The sequence below is a fragment of the Phytophthora parasitica genome (assembly GCF_000247585.1).
Source record: "Phytophthora parasitica INRA-310 unplaced genomic scaffold supercont2.2, whole genome shotgun sequence".
NCBI classification, from domain to species: Eukaryota; Oomycota; class Peronosporomycetes; order Peronosporales; family Peronosporaceae; genus Phytophthora; species Phytophthora nicotianae.
In genome coordinates this window covers 879908-899403 of record NW_008648988.1, presented here as the reverse complement: position 1 = coordinate 899403, position 19496 = coordinate 879908, and the positions used below count along the sequence as shown (strand labels likewise).

The 19496-nt window shown below is 50.8% G+C and overlaps 9 protein-coding genes across 13 annotated transcripts; 5 read left to right on the top strand and 4 right to left on the bottom strand.

Moving 5' to 3' along the window:
- The first annotated feature begins 168 nt into the window (after window positions 1–168).
- Window positions 169–1576, top strand: PPTG_02332 (mevalonate kinase). The gene is made up of 3 exons (XM_008893397.1): window positions 169–325; window positions 401–690; window positions 762–1576. Exons 1-3 carry the CDS (start codon window positions 194–196, stop codon window positions 1492–1494), a joined length of 1155 nt encoding a protein of 384 aa, XP_008891645.1. The 5' UTR covers window positions 169–193; the 3' UTR covers window positions 1495–1576.
- Window positions 1522–2942, bottom strand: PPTG_02331. 2 transcript variants are annotated; one of them, XM_008893396.1, is made up of 5 exons: window positions 2804–2942; window positions 2618–2745; window positions 2303–2545; window positions 1969–2234; window positions 1522–1896 (listed from the first exon to the last, which is right to left on the bottom strand). In XM_008893396.1, exons 1-5 carry the CDS (start codon window positions 2881–2883, stop codon window positions 1618–1620), a joined length of 996 nt encoding a protein of 331 aa, XP_008891644.1. In that variant the 5' UTR covers window positions 2884–2942; the 3' UTR covers window positions 1522–1617. The 2 variants fall into 2 exon arrangements, with proteins under 2 accessions (XP_008891644.1, XP_008891643.1); XM_008893395.1 differs by having other exon boundaries at window positions 1522–2234.
- Window positions 2943–3299: 357 nt separating this feature from the next.
- PPTG_02330 (hypothetical protein) lies at window positions 3300–4343 on the top strand (the record flags this gene model as incomplete). Its single annotated transcript, XM_008893394.1, has 2 exons — window positions 3300–3513; window positions 3594–4343. Exons 1-2 carry the CDS (start codon window positions 3403–3405, stop codon window positions 4341–4343), a joined length of 861 nt encoding a protein of 286 aa, XP_008891642.1. The 5' UTR covers window positions 3300–3402.
- PPTG_02329 lies at window positions 4326–6057 on the bottom strand. 2 transcript variants are annotated; one of them, XM_008893392.1, is made up of 3 exons: window positions 5669–6057; window positions 5513–5587; window positions 4326–5439 (listed from the first exon to the last, which is right to left on the bottom strand). In XM_008893392.1, exons 1-3 carry the CDS (start codon window positions 5950–5952, stop codon window positions 4395–4397), a joined length of 1404 nt encoding a protein of 467 aa, XP_008891640.1. In that variant the 5' UTR covers window positions 5953–6057; the 3' UTR covers window positions 4326–4394. The 2 variants fall into 2 exon arrangements, with proteins under 2 accessions (XP_008891640.1, XP_008891641.1); XM_008893393.1 differs by having other exon boundaries at window positions 4326–6057.
- PPTG_02328 (hypothetical protein) lies at window positions 5663–7619 on the top strand. Its single transcript, XM_008893391.1, has 2 exons — window positions 5663–6350; window positions 6429–7619. Exons 1-2 carry the CDS (start codon window positions 6116–6118, stop codon window positions 7331–7333), a joined length of 1140 nt encoding a protein of 379 aa, XP_008891639.1. The 5' UTR covers window positions 5663–6115; the 3' UTR covers window positions 7334–7619.
- A 9-nt stretch (window positions 7620–7628) lies between these two features.
- Window positions 7629–8679, top strand: PPTG_02327. 2 transcript variants are annotated; one of them, XM_008893390.1, is made up of 4 exons: window positions 7629–7941; window positions 8002–8084; window positions 8155–8230; window positions 8303–8679. In XM_008893390.1, exons 1-4 carry the CDS (start codon window positions 7668–7670, stop codon window positions 8578–8580), a joined length of 711 nt encoding a protein of 236 aa, XP_008891638.1. In that variant the 5' UTR covers window positions 7629–7667; the 3' UTR covers window positions 8581–8679. The 2 variants fall into 2 exon arrangements, with proteins under 2 accessions (XP_008891638.1, XP_008891637.1); XM_008893389.1 differs by having other exon boundaries at window positions 7634–7941; window positions 8155–8679.
- PPTG_02326 lies at window positions 8597–17780 on the bottom strand. Of its 2 annotated transcripts, XM_008893387.1 has the most exons (10): window positions 16470–17780; window positions 16143–16401; window positions 15976–16082; window positions 15734–15908; window positions 15595–15669; window positions 15406–15522; window positions 15129–15332; window positions 14236–15062; window positions 12029–14177; window positions 8597–11972 (listed from the first exon to the last, which is right to left on the bottom strand). In XM_008893387.1, the coding sequence occupies exons 1-10, from the start codon at window positions 16733–16735 to the stop codon at window positions 8685–8687; spliced, it is 7467 nt and encodes a 2488-aa protein (XP_008891635.1). In that variant the 5' UTR covers window positions 16736–17780; the 3' UTR covers window positions 8597–8684. The 2 variants fall into 2 exon arrangements, with proteins under 2 accessions (XP_008891635.1, XP_008891636.1); XM_008893388.1 differs by lacking the exon at window positions 16470–17780 and having other exon boundaries at window positions 8685–11972; window positions 16143–16469.
- Window positions 16836–18066, top strand: PPTG_02325 (hypothetical protein). The gene is made up of 2 exons (XM_008893386.1): window positions 16836–17227; window positions 17319–18066. The coding sequence occupies exons 1-2, from the start codon at window positions 16898–16900 to the stop codon at window positions 17691–17693; spliced, it is 705 nt and encodes a 234-aa protein (XP_008891634.1). The 5' UTR covers window positions 16836–16897; the 3' UTR covers window positions 17694–18066.
- Window positions 18067–18266: 200 nt separating this feature from the next.
- Window positions 18267–18566, bottom strand: PPTG_02324 (hypothetical protein; the record flags this gene model as incomplete). Its single annotated transcript, XM_008893385.1, has 2 exons — window positions 18267–18389; window positions 18468–18566. The coding sequence occupies 2 exons, from the start codon at window positions 18564–18566 to the stop codon at window positions 18267–18269; spliced, it is 222 nt and encodes a 73-aa protein (XP_008891633.1).
- Between the last annotated feature and the right edge of the window lie 930 nt (window positions 18567–19496).

The window sequence follows — 19496 nt, the reverse complement described above, 5'->3', positions numbered from 1 at the left end:
TAGTCTGCGCATCATCGTAGCATGTGAGTTAGAATTTAGGATCGCAAGGTGAAAGTCACTTCAACACGGACCAAACACGCGTAAATACTGCCGCGAAATGGGACTTCTTCTCGTAAAAACTAGTGGCGATGGTAAAATGGTACACTGTACCAAACGTTCGTGTCAGCAGAAATTAGGCAGTTGCCAAATCGGCATGGGAGGAGACCGCGAGGTTGTACGTGTGTCGGCGCCTGGGAAGCTGCTGCTGCTCGGTGAACACGCTGTGGTCTACGGCTGTCCCGTAGTGGCAGCGGCGCTGTCGGATCTGCGCATCAAGGCGGAGATTGTACGTTAAATTCACTCTTCCTGTCGAAGTTGAAGAAATCTTGATCCGATAAACTCATTTTATTCCTCTCTGCAGACCCGCATTCACGTACCTGCAGGCATCGAGCCCTCGATCGAGTTTTCATGCAAGGACATCAAGTCCACGGGTGACAAGCAGCCGCTGCGGCGCACGTACGCGACTTCGGCGCTACAGAAGGTAGTGGCCGGACTCGAGGATGAGGTCCAATACGTGCCGACGCCATCGCAGGAGGTAATGACGCGTATCGACGGTGTGTTGGAAGGTGAAACTCCCGAAGATGCCAAGACTATGCGAGCCCCGTTGTTCCTGTGCTGCGCTCTGCTCCGTTCGTCTGGATATCTGAGCGGGTAGGCCTGTTGTTCGTGTATTTGACGATGTGTGCTCACTGTAGACTCACTCGTGTGCTATAAACGTACAGCTCTAAAGGAGGGCTTCATGTGGAGGTGGAAACATGCGGTCTGCCTATTGGTGCGGGTCTGGGTTCTTCAGCAGCCATGTCTGTGGCTCTATCCGGAGCTTTCGCAGAGCTGTCGGGTAGCTCTCGAAAGCACGAACTGGACTTCATCAACGAATATGCCTTCGGTGCTGAAGTGATTCTACACGGATCACCCTCAGGTGCAGACAATACGGTGTCGTGCTTTGGTGGCACCCTGCTCTTCCAGAAACACCCAGAGCCTTCGTTCGATCGCATTCAGTGCCCGCTGAACAAATTCCGCTTTCTTCTGGTTAATACGCGCGTGCCCCGTTCCACAAAAGTACAAGTTGCAAATGTCCGTAAGCGCTACGAAGCAGATCGTGAAAAGGTACAGAAGCAATTTGATACTATTCAGCAGCTTGTCGAAAAGTTCGTGGCACTCAGTGAGCGGAAGGTGCTTTCTGAGGAAGTACTTGGTCAGGAAATTGAACACAACCAACAAATTCTAAGCGATCTCGGCGTGGGGCATCCACAAATCGACGAGGTGGCGCGTATTTGCAAGCAGTTTAACGGATCTACAAAGCTGACTGGTGCTGGTGGAGGCGGCTGCACGATCTCTCTATTGCCACGCGGCTTGAGTAACGAAGACTTGGCGAAGTTAATTACCCGGCTGGAAGCAAAGGGTTTCGAGTGCTACGCCAGCTCAATCGGAGGCCCAGGCTTGATCCGTGCTTAGAAGCCCTTGGTTTTAGATAAAGTGGGGGGGGGGGGTAAATGAACAGAAAGTAACTAAATCAAGGTTTACTATGGATATGGAACTATCTCTCTCTCTCTAACTGGTCTACTTGCCAATCATCCTCTAGGCGGTCTGGGTTGCAGGTGCTGGTATCGTTGGTTCAGCCACTGGAACCGCTTTTACTGATGGCTCTGACGAAGCAGGGGAGCTCTTTGTGGAGGCGGAGGAGTCACGAGTGCTCGCGGCACTGGAAGCACGACGTTTCTTCTCCAACTTGTTTGCTGCCTTCACCTCGCGCACTCCACTTGCTACATTCGTAGCAGCGCCAGCGAAACCACCGACCACGTATCCGCCTGCTGCTACACCACTGGCAAGCAAGACGCCACCTCCAGTCACAATAGCCTGCAAAATTAAAAAAAAAAAGAAATTGTCAATCTCCGATGCCCACAAAAGAGCACAAACACACGAGCATACCGCAACAGGAGCAGCAACAGCGCCAATAGTCGCCTTCTTCAATCCTCCCATGAAGGTAGGAGTAGGCTTCTGGTTGGCGATCTCTATCGCGCCCTTCTGCTCACCAGCTCCATTTTCTGTAGATCCGTCAACCGCAGTAGCGACAGGAACTTCCGTTTCACTATCACTAGTCTGCTTGCTGTCCTTGCGCTTACGTGCCGAGTTGACGCCGGCTTCGCCCATCTCTTTAATGCCCGAGGCAACGTTAACTACCATGGCACCAGCACCTGTAGCAAAACGCACATAAGCCGTTAGATCGTCTCGTCCGTATCAAGCATCACATAACCAAACTTGCCTGCTACGACAGCCGCCGACCCCATCACAATCCCTCCTACAATGGATTTGCCACCGTAGAGAAGACCCTTCGCGGGTGCGTACACTGCACCACCTGCCGCTCGCTTCAGACCCTTGGAGCGGTCGGGAGCATCCGGGTCCATAGCTTCACCGAAGCGAAAGAATTCCTCGAAAATCTCCATAGCGCGCTCTTTGGTCATCGGCATTGCGCCGTCCTCCAGTCCTTCCTTGCCGTAGATATCATCTGCAGAAGGAAATATCACAGCAAAACAGTAAGTAAATATTCCAGAGGTAGAGATAGCCACTCTGCACTCACAGATCTTCCGGGTTCCATCATCCGAGAGGACGTTGTAGGCCTCGCCCACGATCTTAAAGTTGGCTTCAGCCGTGAGCTTGTCCGCGGGGTTCTTGTCCGGATGGTACTTAATGGCAAGCTTGCGGTACCTGCAGTACAAGAATGTTAGTCACTTGACCTGCGTGGGAGTACAGACTTGCAACGTACGCCGTCTTAATCTCCTGCGCTGTAGCGGTACGGGCCACTCCCAGGTTCTCATAGTAGTCGTCAGAGGCGAGGTTGGCCATGGCTGGGTGTGTCGCCTGTGGACGGATGAAAGATGACTCCAGTTTGACGGAAGAGGGGGCGCAGTGTGATATGATTGGTGGAAATTTCGTCAAAAACTGATTCCCGAGCAAAAATCCGATACATTTCTGATGATGACGGGTATCCGGTGGCAGTGCGGATTATTCCCATCATGGGTTAACTATTCTATTTTTCTAGTTCAGTGCTCCCCGTCACAATACCTCCTTATACCCCTTTAAAGATGATAAGGTATTCTACAGCTTCATCACTAATCCTTCCTGCAAATCATAAAACCTCTATACTATTGAATGGAGGTCTCTTAACGGCTAACAAGGGGGAGACTGTAAGGAATAATTTTATGTGAGAGAAAGCGTTTTATTTTCTTTATTTTTTTTTTTCTTTTTTCAACTTCAGAATGTTTTTTTAGCGTTTGCCATGAAATGGCTACACTAGCTTGAACCGCCGTCGGTTGCACTACTAACCTTTGCGCACCGTAAAATGGCCGGTTGGTCCTCTCGGTAATGTGCGACTTGCAAGTCATCGCCGTGTATCTACTCATCACTGGCCTGGCGATAGCTGTCGTGACCGCGGAGGATGGCACATGTGCGTGTCTGCAAGACCCACCTAAGAAGGCAAGTGCAGACAGCAGTCGTGTATCCATCTACAGATAGCTTCAATTCTAACTGAAAACGTTCTATGATAAAACGTACAGAACGTTCAGCCGCTTGTCTTCTGCAACTGGTACAAGACTAAAAGCTGCTGTCTGCCTGCACATGATGCGGATATCAACGGCAAATTCCTCGCACTGATCGAAGCTGGACCGGCGTGCGAGAAGTTCCAGAACGCCGCCAAACGCTTCCTGTCTTTTGCCTTCTGCTACGCATGCGACCCCGAAGAGCCCACACATTTTACAACACCTTTGGACACGCACTTCTTCAATGCGAGCACCAAGACGGTGAAGATTTGCGCAAGTGTTGCATTGAACATGGCACCGAAGCTTTTCTCGGACTGCGGATTGCTTCTACCTGACAATCGAGAAACGATTTGCTCTCCGAATTCCCCCGTAGTTCCACACAAAGTATGGACTGGCTGCAATGACCAACAGTACATTTGCCAGGACAACACGACGTCTGACTGGTATTGCTCCGATTCAGAATGCGGAGCTGCACACACGCCACCAGGATTCAACGACGTACCTTGCAACGCTTCACAGTACACCTGTGACGGCGTACTCATGTTTCTCAACGACAACCGAGCCGCCAAACCACCCAATTACGAAGACTACCCTGTCGAAATTGTAGACGAACAACGTTGCAAAAAGGAGTATGGTGAAGATGAAGCTGCTGTTAGGTGTAGATGTCTGCGTGATCCTTCTGTCGCCGCAGGGCCCCAGTCGACGTTGGTAATTACTCTTGCGCTTAGCATTTTGTTAGTGCTCCATACTACAGCAGACGCAGGATAGAATAAATAAATAAATAATAGAGAAAAAATGCTGCTACCTTTTTTAGAATTGTTATGCCCGCATGTGGCTGCCATTTGCACGATCCTTTTCGCTTTCTGTCCGCACTTCCATAGTTTCAAAATCCTTCTGATCGTCCTCCTCCTTCTTATATCTGCCGGCCTTGTTGCCGAACCGTGTGAAGTACGTTCCTTCTACTAGCGCCACAAACTCGGGCCATAATTTGAGATGGCTGAGCATAATTTTGGCTGCGGCCGTGAGCGGTACGGACAGCATCATGCCCACAACGCCCCATAGAAGACCCCACGCCGAAAGCGACAGGATCACGATCACCGGGTCGATCTCGAGCTTTTTGCCGAAAACCTTGGGCTCCACGAAGTTGCCCACGAACATGTGAAAGCACATCGGAAGAAACATGGCCATGAACTTTTCCATGGGGTTCATCAGGTCGGACGGAGTGATGGCAATAATGCAGATTGGTGCAACAGACGCGATCATAGCGCCAACGTTGGGGATCCAGTTCAAGATGAACGTTAGTATGCCCCATACAATGGCCAGTCCAACGTTCAGCGAAACGTATACGATCGTCACCAGCAGAGCCACGAACAGTGAGAGGAAGCACTTCAACGTCACAAACCGCTGGATATCGTGGTCGATCTTGGACCAGACACCACCCGCATCACTTGCACGAGTGCGTGTGCATAGGAAATACGTGAGATAGATCAGTGTCACAAACATCACGGACAGCAGATCCATCGTCTCCGTGACCACTATGCGCGCCACCTTGTCAACGTTGTCATGCAGCGTTGTCGTAATGTTCACTGGGAGTCCAATCTGGTCGAGAATATGCTCCACACCTGAAACCAAGTGGTTGTAACCAGTCTGGTAAGCGCTCGCATCCAGTGCGTGGACCGAAAGCACAGTGATGTAGCCCAGCAGTCCGAAGAAAACACACACCAAGCTGACCGCCACGAGCGACGCAAACGCACGCGAGCAACCTCGAGACTTCCGACGAGCATGGCGACCCCGCGATGTGCACACGCAGAGGAAATACTTGGGTGATACATCGATCACCTCCACTAGTGGATCCACTAGGTACCTGCAATAAAGAGCAAGTTCAGACATGTCAACTCCATATCCACGAGAAAAATGCTGCCTTTCAGCCTACTCACATCAGAAAAATGGCAAGGAAAAAGGGGATCAGCACCGCCTGAAACCAAGCTAACAAGTAAAACGTGGCTGCCAATCTGTAATATTGACGCAAACATACCAGAGAAATATCAGTATACAGGTTTTTCCATGGCGTGCAACTTCAGTATTCTGCTCACCCTGTCGCAAGCAATGCGCCTTTGGTCTCGAACGCCAGTTGCCGTACAGGTCCGTCCAGCGCCGCGAGGATATCGTTGGCTACGTTATTGTAATAAGGTCGACCGCAGTCATCGTCGCGGCTGAAAACGTTGCTACGCTCTGAGTTGATGGAGATCGTGGAGGCACCCGAGGGAGACAGCTGCACGCTGGAAAGGTTGGGGCTGCTACGACGTACGGGAGCTGCATGCGGCGACTCCATGTCCAGCGACGCGTAGGCTTGCTCCTTCTTGCCCACGAGCTTCATGTTGTCGGCGCTCGGTTGGTCCTGAGCTGAAGACGCAGTGAAATATCGAGGGAGTATTCACACCTGATCGGATGATGGTGTCACGCGTGGGCTAAGAAAAGGCCTAGCAAAGAAATGAGGTACACTGTACCATCATCAATCAGATGTCGCTTGTATTTTGTTGATGCTTTTTTTGTCGATGAAGATGTCGCTTGAAGGTCGCTCCTTCGCAGCCTCACAATTGCCGGTTCGGGGGCGACCTAGCGTGATACTGGGAACGAGACTCAACATGTCGGTGCTCTCTCCTGTGGCCAAGGCGGCTCTGCGCCACCCCGTCGGGCGCGTACGTGGCAACGGCATCACGGCCACGGTATTTGGCGCCACGGGTTTCCTGGGACGCTACGTGTGTGCGCATCTGGGTGCGTCTTTACTCAAGCTGTCCCGGCGGTCCATCCACATGATAATTATTTTATTTTAACATATTGTAATTTTACCAGGCATCAATGGCAACGGATACGTGGTGCCGTACCGCGGAGACGACCTCGAAGTGGCACACCTGCGCGTGTCGGCCGATCTAGGTAACGTGGCCCAGCAGCCGTTCCACCCACGCGACCGCGACTCGATCTTTGAGGCTGTGGAGGGCTCCGATATCGTCATTAACCTTGTCGGCAAGCACTACCAGACCAAGCACATGCTTCCGTGGTGGATTAACTACACGTACGATGATGTTCACGTCGATGTGGCTCGTACCATTGCCGAGGTGGCCAAGGAGGCTAGCGTGCCCCGCATGGTTCACGTTTCGTCGCTGCTGGCCCAGCCCAACTCGCCGTCTGAGTGGGCCGCCTCCAAGTTCCGTGGCGAGGTCGCTGTCCGCAAGGCCTTCCCGGAGGCCAACATCGTGCGACCGTCCAACATGTTCGGCCCCGAGGACCGTCTTCTCGTCTGGATGGGCAACCGCCTCAGCTACGGCGGCATCCCCGTCGTGGACAACGGCGACGCTGTCATCCAGCCTGTGTTCGTGAACGACGTGGCCAAGGCCATTTACCACATTACGCAGGACGAGACCATTCAGGGCAAGACCTTCGAATTCGTCGGAGACGAAGAGTTCACGTACAAGGAGCTGGCCGATTACGTGTTCGACATTACTAAGCAGAACTCGAGACTGGTCAACCTGCCGCTGCCTGTGGCTCAGGCCATTGGCTACTTCTGCGAGCAGTTCCCGGACCCCAAGTTCACGCGCGACTGGGCTACGCGTCTCAGTCTGAACGAGATCAAGACGTCAGACCTTCCTGGTCTGCGTGAGCTGGACGTTGAGCCCACCAAGTTGGAGAAGGAGGCGCCTAACTACATGATCAAGTTCAACCCCGGCGGTCACTTCCAGGAGGTGTCTGGCTACCATTAAGCCGTGCTTGCATCGAGGTGTGTGGGACGAATGTAGGCTGGTCTGCTTAGCTTCAGGAAAGACAGTAGGGAACGCTCAGCCTGCTGTGTCGGTTGCCGCTATTTCTACCAAGGCAGTCGAGGCAGTGGCTCCGCTCGCTCGATACAGTGACAGACAATTCCTTATGAGTGACAATGAAGACAAAAATGAGAGACTTAGTCTAGAATATCCACATGGACTAGGATACAATAGCCAAAAGTGTCCACATGGACCACTTTCTTGTGGTCCCAATATCGTTTGCGCAAGCCGTTAATCTGCCAATCAGATTCCGGTGACTCACAGCTCAAGACGCAAGATGATCGCTCGAGCTGGGATCGCTGTTGCTTCCGTTCCGCGGGCGCAAGTTCTCGCCGCACTCCCGCAGCACTTCCAGAGCCTCGTGGCATCGCAGACCCTCGCAAAACATAATTCAGTGAAAGCCTCGCTTGGCAGCATCAGGTCAACACACCCAGCGGCTTGTTCAGCGATTCAGGTTGTCCCTGCTGGTCGTCGCTGCTTCACTACCGATAGTAGCGACACGCCGCTTCATTTTGACACTCACAACGTCGTCAAGAGTCTGCAAGACAAAGGTGTGAGCAGGTGTTGGTATCGCCGGTGACTTGACTGGAGTACTAATGCTATTGTGCCAGGTTTCTCACCAGATCAGTCGGAAGCTATTCTGCAGGTGATGAAAGATGCCATGGCCGACTCATTGGAGGCCCAATCACGCATCGTAAGTGTTGCATCAGCTCTGTGATTGAGATCACTACTGCGTGCTAATTGGCACGTTTCTGGTTTGCTAGTTGGCCACGAAATCCGAGCATGTGGAACTCAAGGCGGAACTGTCCGAGCGAGTTTTCAACTCCACTCTCAAGTTCGGTAAGCCTACGAGGTTACTGAGAAAATTGAGCTGGCATTTTATGGACTGTAAACACTTGTGGTGCTATATAGATATTGCACAGCGCCATTCGCGAGAGCTGCTGGAGCGCGACTTCAACACACTGAAGCAGGATATTCGCATGCTGGAAAAGATCGACTTCGACAAGATCCGCATGGAGATTGCAGAGCTCGAGAAGAAGTTTTTGCTGCAGAAGCAAGCGGAGGACGAAACTTTGAATGAGCTCCGACTGTCTATGGAGAAGGTAGAGAAGCGCATGCTCCAGTACGCGGTGGGTTTTGCCGGTACCATCATGGCTGTGGGCGCCGCGTTGCTACGTTTAGTCCTATAAAACTTAAAACAAAATGAGGCCATTTGTTCTATGATGCCCAACGCACAGGACGCACATGATAGCGTAATGTACACTTGTATTCCTGAGCGCAGACTGCGCCTGTGTTACGAGAACTCGGAGCTACGCGGATTGGTTTTGTCGTTCACACGTGAGGTGGACCTTGCTAGATTCTTAGCACTGCCCAGGATGTTCCCCAGCACGTTGGTGCTCCTACCAGTAGGAGTTTTGACATGGTTTCTGCTTGCGCTCGGTTCATTCGTCACCGTCCGATAGCTGCTTCTGCTTGACGAGGCACAATCGCGACGATCAGGATGCGGTGGTGGATACCTCGACTCTAGATGCGGCCGTTTACCTGTCATCCTCGGAGTACTGGAGCACACGCGGTCTGTCTTGGACGGAGGAGGAGGCTCATTTGCTTGACAGAATTCCTTCTCAGAGATTGACTTCGGTACGACAACCGAAGCAGATGGAGATCGAGAGGTGCTTCGCCCTTCCGAAGGTGAGTATCTGCTTCGGCTATCGCGGTCACGACGATCATCTGTGCGGTATCGGTTGCTCAGTCGGTTTGTGCCTTCAGTTCTTCTATCGTCTCGCCCTAAGCGTCTGTGGTCATGCGATCTGCTGAGCTTGTCGTGGCGGACGTCCCTACGTGAAGAATTCGCGTACTCAGTCCTACGCTGATCCCTGTCGTATGAGCCTCTGTCGTCGCGAAATCCTTGGCGAATCTCCCTCCTAGATGAATCGTGCTCAGTCCTACGCTGGTCGGTTCTGGCGCGTCCACCATCCCTCCGAAAAGAGTCTGTCTGCTGATCAGTAGCTCTCTCATGAGAACGGTAGCCATCATGTCGACGCGAGTTCGGCGTCGAAGACTTGCTACGGTCTTGAAAGCTTCGGATCTCATATTGACCTCGCAAATCCACTTCAGTGGGTGGAGCCGTCACAGATATGCGAGGCTTCTTAAAACTCGCTTCATTAGGAGAATCTTTCGCGGGTCTTTTGTGGCTCTCAGTCGGTGGCTTCTGTAGGGGTACTTCACCTTTGATGGAGACTTTATTGTCCTCGGACCCATTGAGCTCTTTTGTCTTCTTCTCCTTGTCTTCATGTTCACTGCCCATTTCATCATTTGTTTTCACACTTTCAATTTCCTTCTTCACCTCTTGGATCGCCTCCACCTCTGGCTTAATAGTCTCAGTCTTTATCACCTTTTCCTTCATCGGCTTCGCCGTAGCTGCAGACTTTTGGGCCACTTTTTCATGCATCGCCTTATAGTGTTCAGCTAACTCTTGATATTTGTCGCTTTCAAGTCTCTTCGCCACAGTAGGGAATGGCTCCCCTTCTGCTCGAATGATTAGTCTGCGATCACGAGCACTCTTGACTAGAGCAGCCCACGTTTCATCACGAACTAAAGTATTCACGTTGCCAACCAAATAGAGACAAAACCGTGCACGCGTGATGGCCACGTTAAGACGTCGGATATCACGCAAGAAACCAATTCCACCGCGCTTAGACGATCGCACGCATGAAAACACAATCACATCTTTTTCGCGGCCCTGGAAGCCATCCACCGTGTTCACTTCGATCGAAACACTCGCAGGGATTCCCGATCGCGTGATCTCTTGTCGAAGTACACGCACTTGTTCCTTGTAAGGCGACACGAAACCAACGCTCCACTTGTTGTTACGCACGTCTGCACAGGTTTCGAACATATTCTGACACAAACTGACGCAGAATGCTGCCTCCACACGGTTGTACTTGGATCCGCTCATGTCTTCTTCCCTTGAATTCTCAACATCGTACAGCAAGAAAGGTTGAAAGCTTGTCCGTGCGTATACACCAGGACAGACCTTCTGGACTCGCTCCATCACGCTAGGTCCATCGGTCAGCATTCCCCCGTAAAACCTCTTAGACGGGAAGTCCCGTAGGAAAGGATGCATTCTGTACTGCACTCGAAGCATCGACGGTGCCACTCCACTCTCCGCTATCCGTTCAAACAGTGACCGATCGTATCGCGCCTTCGCTGCCACAACGCTTTTCACTGTAGCAGGCAGCTGTTTTGGATCGCCGACCAGAACAACGCGAGCTACTCGCTCCCGGATAGGAACAAGAGTGCTGAGCTCCACTGCCTGTGCTGCTTCGTCGATAATGAGGGCGTCAAAGCCGTGCTTTAGTTCCGAGAAATCGCCACTTCCAGCCTTTGACAGCGTGCAAGCAATGATGCTTGCCTTGGACAAAATCGTCTCCGTCATTTTCGCTCGAATCGCAGTCACTTCATCGCGCAAGCGTCGGATCTTACCGGAGCATTCCGTTAGCTGTTGGTGCATCTTGGCTAGAGCTTTTCGGTCCTTCTTTTGTCCAGTATCCTCTTCTGCTTTGTTGTGAAAGTCACGGATGGAGCTGCGCAGTTGTCGCTGAGTGTCTTGGAGCGAGTGTAGCTGCATTGCCTTCGGATGGATGGCCATTTCTCGCCGGATAATGTGTGGCAAACACACAGAATTAACGATTTCTGACGCGTCCTCGCCCGCATTTCCAAGACGAACAATGGAGATGAACTCTTCTGTGAGAGCCTCTGGATGCACACTCGGCGCTCGGACCTTGGTAACCTTCCCAGAGCTATCCATCAGTCCGTCAGTAACGATTCGCAACACCAGTTCATTGACTGCACCGTTGGATGGCGCACACAGAAGAATATTGTTCGTTCGACTCGCTGAACGCTCCGACGCTGCTCTTGAGATAATACGACGCTTTACCACCAAGTTTGAACTTGAATGGTGCGTCCGAGACGATAACTTACTCTCCAGTCGACTGCGTGATGACTCTGCGTTCTTGAGTGCCTGAATGGATGTTCGACTTGGTCCGGTAGAAGAAGAGTCGGAAGAGCGGCGAAGGATACTCCCAAGTGCAGATGTTACTCCACTCAAGGAAAACGTCGTCGTTGCAGCCTGTGGCGATGGTGCCTTCCCACCGGGTTGTTCAACCTTCACCCGACGAGACCGTGCAGCCTCAAAGTTCTTGAAGTCTCCGCTCTGAGCATTAGGGCTCGTTTTGGGGCTTACCATCGGCATCACTGCAGTAGCTGGTAGCCGTAATGACAACAATCCGCTTAGCAGACCCATAATCGTTTTCGTTTTGCCTGTTCCTGGTGGTCCTTGAAGCAGAGATACACCCATGCTGTAATTATTCAGCACACTGTGGATAGACTGCAGCTGGGATGAGTTGTACTGGGGCTTAATTGCTTCCCAAAGTTCGGGTGACAGAAAGCGAGGAGAACGCTCCAATGTGTCCTTCTTATCCATGAGGTCAGTCCACTTTCTTTTCAGTTTGTTGGAAAGAGCCTTGATTTCTGCATCATCGTGCTTGCGCAGCTTGTTCACAGCTTTTCCTATACTGGTAGACTACAAGCAAGAAGTTAGTATGTCGTCAAAAGCTTAACACTGCAGTGGAGTCTTACCCTCAAATCTGTCAGCATCACGTCCATTTTATCCAAGCGCTTGAGAAGCTTCACGATCTTTCCGTGACTTTCGCTTGATTTGTCCCCACGTAGCTCATCCAATACAAACGTGATGGTAATTAGCTCCGACTGCGTCGACTTGTATGTTTCTGGTGTGAGGATAGCTGTTCTCAAGTGCTCGGGAAGCATATCAACAGACCGAAGCGCGGTGTACTCACGCGTGGACGTGACCAAATTACAGAGTGGATTCACCTTCCATTCCGTATCGGCGATTGCACTGGCTGCCAGCACTTCAGTTGAAAACGAGCGTACGCTCGCAGTTGCATTGTCCAGCTCCCCGTCGTTCAAGAAGAGAACGTTTACGGATTCTTCTTCTTCGTTCTTGCTGCTCTTTTTCGTCGAGGAAGTTTGCCTCCGTCCCTTTTCCGTCTCGCTGATCAAAATGACTCCTAAAAACTCGCGTTTGCCCATAAATCCACTCTGGTTTTGACTTCCCACTGCAATTTGCAAAAGAACTACATCCCCGTTTCTGAACAGCTTCTCATTGAAGCCTCTTCGCCCCTTGCCACCAAATTTTGACTGGGAGCTTGCTAGCAATCCTTCATCTTTCTGGACAATACTGAAGCTAATGCATCGCATTCCTTCTCGAGGCTTTTCGGATTCATAGCGCAATAGGTGCCCTCCATTACCGTAAGAGCATTTTCGAAGTCCCTCTTGAACTTCGTTATTGCATTCTTCCACCATCAGGGGCAGGAAAGCTCGGACATACTCAGCACTTTTCTTGAAGCTTAAACCAGGCGCTTGTAGCTCCTTATCCGATCGCTCATTTTGGAACTCTTCAGACAAAAGAACAGGCATGCAGACTTGAAGCAACTGTCGATAAAATGGCAGCAGAGAGCAAACTGCGATGGGTTTTCGTGTCGTTTTGATCCGATGGAAAAGTGCGGCGAAGCGCATATCGGTATCCTCTTCCTCCTCCTCCTCTTGTGGTTGCCCCTCCACGTTGGTCTGCTGCGTTAATCGCTTCGGTTGAACTGTCTTGTTTGATCCAGGGTGCGAATGTGAAATGCCCTTAATGACTTGCGCCATATCAAATGGAGTCTTTGCTTTCGACGCCAGCTCCATGGGAGAAGGTGCTCTCTTCGGGGGTAAGCGGTACTCTTCTTCAGAGTAGAAGCTGTGTTGCTTTCTAGCTGCTGCTTCATTCGATACTTCTTCGATACCAGTGAGATCAACCAACGCGCTGCTTTGAGCTCTAGCCGCTGACTTCCCGCTCATCGGTCGAGAACTGAACATGCTTGCAGAGCCCCTAGACTTCGGCGGGAGTTTAGATTTCGATCGTGAGGTCAAGTCTACAAAATCCTTCATGCCACTTGATTCTGTCGAGCGCTTGGTGAAGAAGTTTGAGGTTTGGTCTAGTTGACGGAACTTCTTGGTCATACGGCCAAAGTCAGTGGATTGTTTGGACTCGATTGCCGCTGCTTCGCCCTTTATACTGTCGACCATAGAAAGCGTGACTTCATCCAGTCGAGTACTACCTTTCAAAAGGCATCCCAGCACCGTCATTAACAACTCAGCCGCTCGCTTATTCTCAGACGATGATCCCCGTGCTATACACTCAACCAACGGGCTAATAATCCCTGTTACACGCTTGCTGGACACACTCGGATCTTTCAATACTGACATCCAGAATTTCCAGAACGAAATCCCGAAATCGAGACATTGCACTCGTGTTGCTTCCGTGATCTCCACTGTAAGTTTTGTCTTCGGGTCAAACAGCGCTGTCAATAGTGCGATCAAAAAATCATTGATCAAGCTGGGAAGCTTCAGCAAATGTGCAGCTGCGATACCAGTATCCGTCACTTGGTGCAATGATATGGCCACAGCTTTCGCATTCGATGCTTTTTGAAAAGCTTTCTCCAGATCACTGCCCAACATGTCGAATACTCGGGACCATACGAAAATCAGCTTCTTCACGACAGGCAAACAGACTGCATGTGAGAAACCATAGAGACGCATCGACTGGAGCATGGACAGCTGGCCACGTAAGAACGCTTCAGCATTTCGGTGAACAGAAATGAGAAGAGCTTCCAGCGGAGAAGGCACTTGCGTCGGGTTTCTCTTGTCGGCGGCATATTTTCCAATTAACCTGTCAAAAATCATAGTTAGCACTTGACCACCAGAGCTCGACTCAAGTCGAAATATACCTCTTCACTTGCTGATTTGTAGTACTTGTCGGACTCAGATAGCAAGCACTGATGTGTTGAGACACCACAGGAAAGCCAAATGGGTTGGCTAAGCCTTTTAACAACACTTCATCGCACATTCGCTGGAGATATTGCTGAGTCTGGGCTTCGTATATCCGTAAATTATCCGCAATGTGTTTGAGCTGATCACTGGAGTTAATTTGAGCCTCGACACCGTTCAGCAATTCAGAAATTCCTCCAATTGACTCGAATAGTGCCCCATGAACTTGAAGTGGAATTGTTGTGACCGTTCCCCACGAGCATAGTTTTCTCAGTAGATCTGTGATGATTGGCTTCCCCTTCGTGACAGTGTCAACCGATGCTGAATCTTTACCGTTGTTCGCAACAATGCTCGAGTATACAACATCGCGAGCCAGCTGTAAATGTTTGCTCAATATGAGAGCAGTCGTCTCTGCTGCCAAGTCCACAAGTGACTCGACATTGGACGGTCTTACCACAACGTTAAACAAGTGATCCATCCACAGCTTCCCCAACTGCACATTGTTGTCTCCCGATCCACACGGCCACCAGAATGCGCTCTCAGAGACTGAGTAGTCGATAGAAATTGACTCCGACAGCGCACCTTCATCTCGTCCACTCCCACGCTTCGTTTTTACGGACCCGGACATTCGGTGTTCATAGCAGTCGTTTAAAATGGTAAATGCCGCTCTTGACATTGCCACCATGATAATTGCGTTAAAATGCGTTGGGCGTTGATCCTCAATAATTAAAAATTGTAAGATTTCGCTGCGTGCCTTCAAATAAAAGTCGAGTTTATCTTGATTGGACTGCAAAAGTGTAAAAGTTAGTGTTAGTAACTACGCTGCACTCAAAATTCCAAATTAACTGCATACCGCTTGGACAGAGATTTGAGGCGGCCGCATAGCCACAAGCAGCGGTGGCAAGAGCTCAATAAACTGTTTTGTAACATGCACACGCCATGACTCGAGACGGCAATGTTGCATGACCACATCCAGCACGATTGCTGGGGAGTGCACGCAGTGATTCCAAAATCGATGCCCAAGACAGCGTAAGAGAACTGCGAAACACTTAGAAACCTGAAGTGGACAAGATAGCACAGATGAGAATAAAACGATCATGAACGGGTATCAAAGCCTGTATGCTGCGTACCACCAATGTAATTGCCTGGTCTCCTGCTGCGTCTGCGTCCTGCAGAAAGTTGAAGACTAAGTCCGGGATCGTGTCGAAGGAGTCTAGCATTGTTTCCAGGCTGTGAACATCCATTTGCTACGCATACCATAATAAGAGATCGAGTTACTATGCCAATGTTCATAATGATGACGCAAAGTTCATTTTTACCTGCATGACATGGTCCAGTGCAGACCACAGTCTCTGTTTGGTTGGGGTCTTGACACAATTTGTCGGCTCGAAGAACTATTGTAGACAGCGTATTAGTTATTATAGAAAGGAGCGGTTTAATTGACGCAGAAATACTTACATCCTGAAGATCTTCTGTCGTTCTCAGGTCCAACGACAGCACATGTTTGTTGAATGCTTCATTTTCCAGTACGTACATCCACTCTTCCATCACATCGAGGAAATACTTGTCTCCGCCATTATCGCCAGTAAGCTGGATTTTGCCGAAGTGCGTTACCATACCCTGGGCCCATTCTCTTCAATTAAAAAATATAGGATTCGGTAAGCATGATGACGATTAAATAAAATAAACGAGTTACGCACCTCACTGCAGAGTCGGGTGACACCAGTAATTGATACAGACCAGCACAGCCGCGAAGGTTCTCCAAGCTTTGATTTTCTTTCACATTGGCCAATCGAGACGAAACCCACTAAAAAAACAAGATTAGCACTTTGCCATAGTTCAATTTCACTAAATTAAGCACTTGCACCTTCGATAACACCCGCACAATACGGAAGTCTGACAGCAGTCGTCGTTGAGTGAGCACCTCGTACAGCGTGAGGGCTACAGCCTCCGACGTCTCCTCGCGAGCACTGGCCAAGCACATGGACTTATCTGTCAGCTGGCGCTGGATTCGATCAGCATCCAGACCTTGTAGTTTGACGAAGAACGCCTTGATGGACTCGGGCGTGAACTCATACTCCAGTTCCACGTGGACGCTCGACATGGACGCGTGATAGATATCCACACTGTAAAATAAATAAAAATGTAAGTACCTATCACCGCATAGAATAACAACACTGACTGCGTGTTCCACCATTTACGACAGCTGCCGAGCTGCTGTTCCATCCTCTTGTAAAAGACGCAGACGCTCTCAGACGACGGATATAGCTCCAGCACGCGCATCATGAAGATCATAAGCGGCGAGTAGCCGCACCACCAGTGGCGCATGTCCAGACTGCCCATGAGGAACTGGCCCACCCGGCTATACAGTCGCTGCTTGAGCAGCGTCGTCTGCTTGGTCTGCTCCTGCTCGCATAGCTGCCGCACCTCCTCCTCCAGCGCGCGAGCCTGCGTCTCCATCACTCCTTTTAGACCAAATGGAGTTACAGCCAATGAGCGACGTTGGCGCCAACTTCAAACTTAGTGTACGAAACACCATACATAATTTGGCTGTTGCAAAATGATAGACAACTAGTGCATCATTTTGTGCCGGGACCACTTCCTAAATTGCCGTCGCCTATCATGGTGGTGTCTCGCAAGGTGCTGGCGTTCATGCTGCTGACGCTACCACCGACGGCCGTGTCTGCCTTGGCCTATTTTGTGGGCGGAGCGAGCGGCGCCACAGCGCTGGGCGTTGGCGCGCTCTCAAGCTTCGCCTTCTGTGACTTCTGGTATTTCCTGCGCATGGGGCTCAACTCGATCATGCCTGCACCTCGTGGACCTCGCAAGCACTTATTTGCTGTAAGCAAGGTCGAAGGCCGCATTGGACTCATGGATATCGACCGCAATGGACACTGTAACAACGCGCGCTTCTTGCGTGAGTGTGGCTTTGGACGACGCGATCTGTGGCAGGTACGCAAGTAGTTGGCTTTTGAGTGCAGTCCGGGTACGAAGTGGAGAAGAAGTAGACTCATCCTGTGCTCTCTGTGTATTGGCGCGACAGCACAACGGCGTGTGGAAGGTGGTGACTGCTGCAGGCGGCAACCTCGTGGTAGGCTCGCAGACCGTGCGCTACCGCCGCGAGCTGTCCTTCGGGCAGGCCTACACGATGCGGTCACGACTCATCTGTTGGGACAAGCGTGCTTTCTACGTGGAACACCGCTTCGTGACCCACGGCGCCAAGGGCGACTTCGTGAACGCCATCGTACTAGTGAAGAACACAGTGCTGGGCGCCCTGAGCCCCGCGGAGATCGTCGCCAAGTTGCCGGCACTGCAGTCAGACGAGGAAGCAAACCCGCCCATGCCCGCGGACGTCTCTGCTTGGATCGAGAGCAACGACGCCTCCAGCAAGATCCTCCGCGCCGAGGTGGTTAAATGAGATGAGGGGAGCGATGACGCGGCGTTATGACGCTCCACTTTTTTAGAACGAGCTCCTCACGCTAACGATGAATACCATCCTCAGTTTTTAACAGTCTAGTTGAAGTACAAGATACGCAAGAAGTGCAGAATCTGTAACCGGAAGAGAGCTGAAGAAATTGATTTATTGCGCATCCGACGGGATGCAATGACGTTGCTTGTCAAGCAGCAATGACGCTGGAGGACAGCAGCCTGTTGGTGGTGGTGCTGTCGACTAGAGCGTGCAACAAGAGCAACGCAATGATCACTAATGGCTACACCCCCTACCGCCAGAACTCCAGGCATGGACATGATTTTAATGCAGCTCTCACCACCACCAGAAACTTAAACAGACTCCATGTTTCCAATAAATAGCGCGGTGCAATCGCTGTCCTCTACGCTGACGACTACCCTATTGCTGCTATGCTCGATGTACACCATACATGCACGTGCCGCTCGGGTGCGCGCGGAGACGGCGACTACGCGATGGTGCAGTCGTGGGCCGCCCCGCCGCGTGATTCTCTATCCATTGCCTGCGTCTGGCAGCACGTTCCGTCTATTCTTCCTCATCCTCCTCGTCCTCCGAGATCGAGTTGAGCCCCGAAGCCGACTTGCTCGACGGCGAGTTGGCGATTTCAGCCGCTACGCCCGTGAATGAGCGCCTCGAGAATGACAGCTCCTGTCATAATGTGCAATACGGGCATCCGGTTAGTCTGTCAATTTGGCATTGCTGCAGGATTATACAGGAAAGTGTCACCTCGAGGATCAGCTGCGCCATCTCATCGTCCGCTGGAAGTGCCATGAACGAGCGGAGCTGCTGCTGCGCACTCGGACTGCTGGTGCTGAGGCTCTCCATTGTGACAGGCAACAGCGCCGATTCGATTCGAGGGCCTGCGGCTGAAGGGGTAAGCTCCAAAATGACGCGACATGACGAGCGGCAAGCAATCCATATTGCGGGAATCCTCTGTCTCCGATATTTTGGCCAATCGTAGTCGAGACTGTGACGTCACTGACGTGTGTGTTGAAGTTAAGCAGCTACACATGATTCTAGCACTGCACTGTGAAAAGTTACCATAATCCAGTAGAAAATATACATTGCATGCAAAATTTTATGCTATCTATCTAAGTACTTCATCTTTTGTTGGTAAAAGAAAAAAAAAGCGATTTAAAAGCCAACTTTCCTAGCTAAAGTTATCACTGCAATTACTTTGACTTTGGTTCTGGGGTATGGATGCAGGCTGCTTTTTGTAAGGTAAAAATGATCCACGTTACACTCAGAAACAACCCACTGAAATCTGAGTCATGCACACCTCAGACAATACTTTTGCTCCGAAAGACGGCAGGACCCAAACATTAGCTTGTAAGATCCAATACAGATGACACTGGTCGTCTGTATAGCCGCACCTAAACGAGTTATAAGTGGGATTTAGGCGATTGAGTAGTAGGTTCGTTTATGGTGCCTTTGCCAAATCATTTATTTTTTATGTTATCACACGTTTTACAATCACACTAAAATTATAGGGCTCCTCACTTTCAGTCCGCTGAAGACTATATATCCAGTCTTCTTCGTCGTCCTTCGTTTCGCCGTCGCTCGTGTCGCTCGTGTCTGCGCTTTTATCGTTGTGGTGCTCGCTCTTGCACTAGAAGGTGGCCTTTGGGTCGTTTGTGGCAAAAAAAAAAAAAAAAAAAAAGCTGGTGTGCTGGGTTTAGCACGATTCCCCGACCAGCGGATTTAGCGGACTTGTGACAGGACGTGTTTACAGAATATGCTTTAGGTATGTAATAC

Excerpts from the sequence above, each read along its gene's own strand:
- PPTG_02332 (XM_008893397.1), top strand. The coding sequence starts at position 194 with ATGGGAGGAGACCGCGAGGTTGTACGTGTGTCGGCGCCTGGGAAGCTG. Across the intron at positions 326-400 it reads TGCGCATCAAGGCGGAGATT|ACCCGCATTCACGTACCTGC; the intron begins GTACGTTAAATT and ends TCCTCTCTGCAG. Across the intron at positions 691-761 it reads TCGTCTGGATATCTGAGCGG|CTCTAAAGGAGGGCTTCATG; the intron begins GTAGGCCTGTTG and ends ATAAACGTACAG.
- PPTG_02331 (XM_008893395.1), bottom strand. The coding sequence starts at position 2,883 with ATGGCCAACCTCGCCTCTGACGACTACTATGAGAACCTGGGAGTGGCC. Across the intron at positions 2,546-2,617 it reads TGATGGAACCCGGAAGATCT|ATGATATCTACGGCAAGGAA; the intron begins GTGAGTGCAGAG and ends TTCCTTCTGCAG. Across the intron at positions 2,235-2,302 it reads GTCGGCGGCTGTCGTAGCAG|GTGCTGGTGCCATGGTAGTT; the intron begins GCAAGTTTGGTT and ends GTTTTGCTACAG.
- PPTG_02329 (XM_008893392.1), bottom strand. The coding sequence starts at position 5,952 with ATGAAGCTCGTGGGCAAGAAGGAGCAAGCCTACGCGTCGCTGGACATG. Across the intron at positions 5,588-5,668 it reads GGCGCATTGCTTGCGACAGG|ATTGGCAGCCACGTTTTACT; the intron begins GTGAGCAGAATA and ends TCAATATTACAG. Across the intron at positions 5,440-5,512 it reads TTCCTTGCCATTTTTCTGAT|GTACCTAGTGGATCCACTAG; the intron begins GTGAGTAGGCTG and ends TCTTTATTGCAG.
- PPTG_02328 (XM_008893391.1), top strand. The coding sequence starts at position 6,116 with ATGCTTTTTTTGTCGATGAAGATGTCGCTTGAAGGTCGCTCCTTCGCA. Across the intron at positions 6,351-6,428 it reads CTACGTGTGTGCGCATCTGG|GCATCAATGGCAACGGATAC; the intron begins GTGCGTCTTTAC and ends TAATTTTACCAG.
- PPTG_02327 (XM_008893389.1), top strand. The coding sequence starts at position 7,668 with ATGATCGCTCGAGCTGGGATCGCTGTTGCTTCCGTTCCGCGGGCGCAA. Across the intron at positions 7,942-8,001 it reads CAAGAGTCTGCAAGACAAAG|GTTTCTCACCAGATCAGTCG; the intron begins GTGTGAGCAGGT and ends CTATTGTGCCAG. Across the intron at positions 8,085-8,154 it reads TGGAGGCCCAATCACGCATC|TTGGCCACGAAATCCGAGCA; the intron begins GTAAGTGTTGCA and ends CTGGTTTGCTAG.
- PPTG_02326 (XM_008893387.1), bottom strand. The coding sequence starts at position 16,735 with ATGGAGACGCAGGCTCGCGCGCTGGAGGAGGAGGTGCGGCAGCTATGC. Across the intron at positions 15,523-15,594 it reads CACTGGACCATGTCATGCAG|CAAATGGATGTTCACAGCCT; the intron begins GTAAAAATGAAC and ends TGGTATGCGTAG. Across the intron at positions 14,178-14,235 it reads ACAAATCAGCAAGTGAAGAG|GTTAATTGGAAAATATGCCG; the intron begins GTATATTTCGAC and ends GATTTTTGACAG.
- PPTG_02325 (XM_008893386.1), top strand. The coding sequence starts at position 16,898 with ATGGTGGTGTCTCGCAAGGTGCTGGCGTTCATGCTGCTGACGCTACCA. Across the intron at positions 17,228-17,318 it reads GACGACGCGATCTGTGGCAG|CACAACGGCGTGTGGAAGGT; the intron begins GTACGCAAGTAG and ends TTGGCGCGACAG.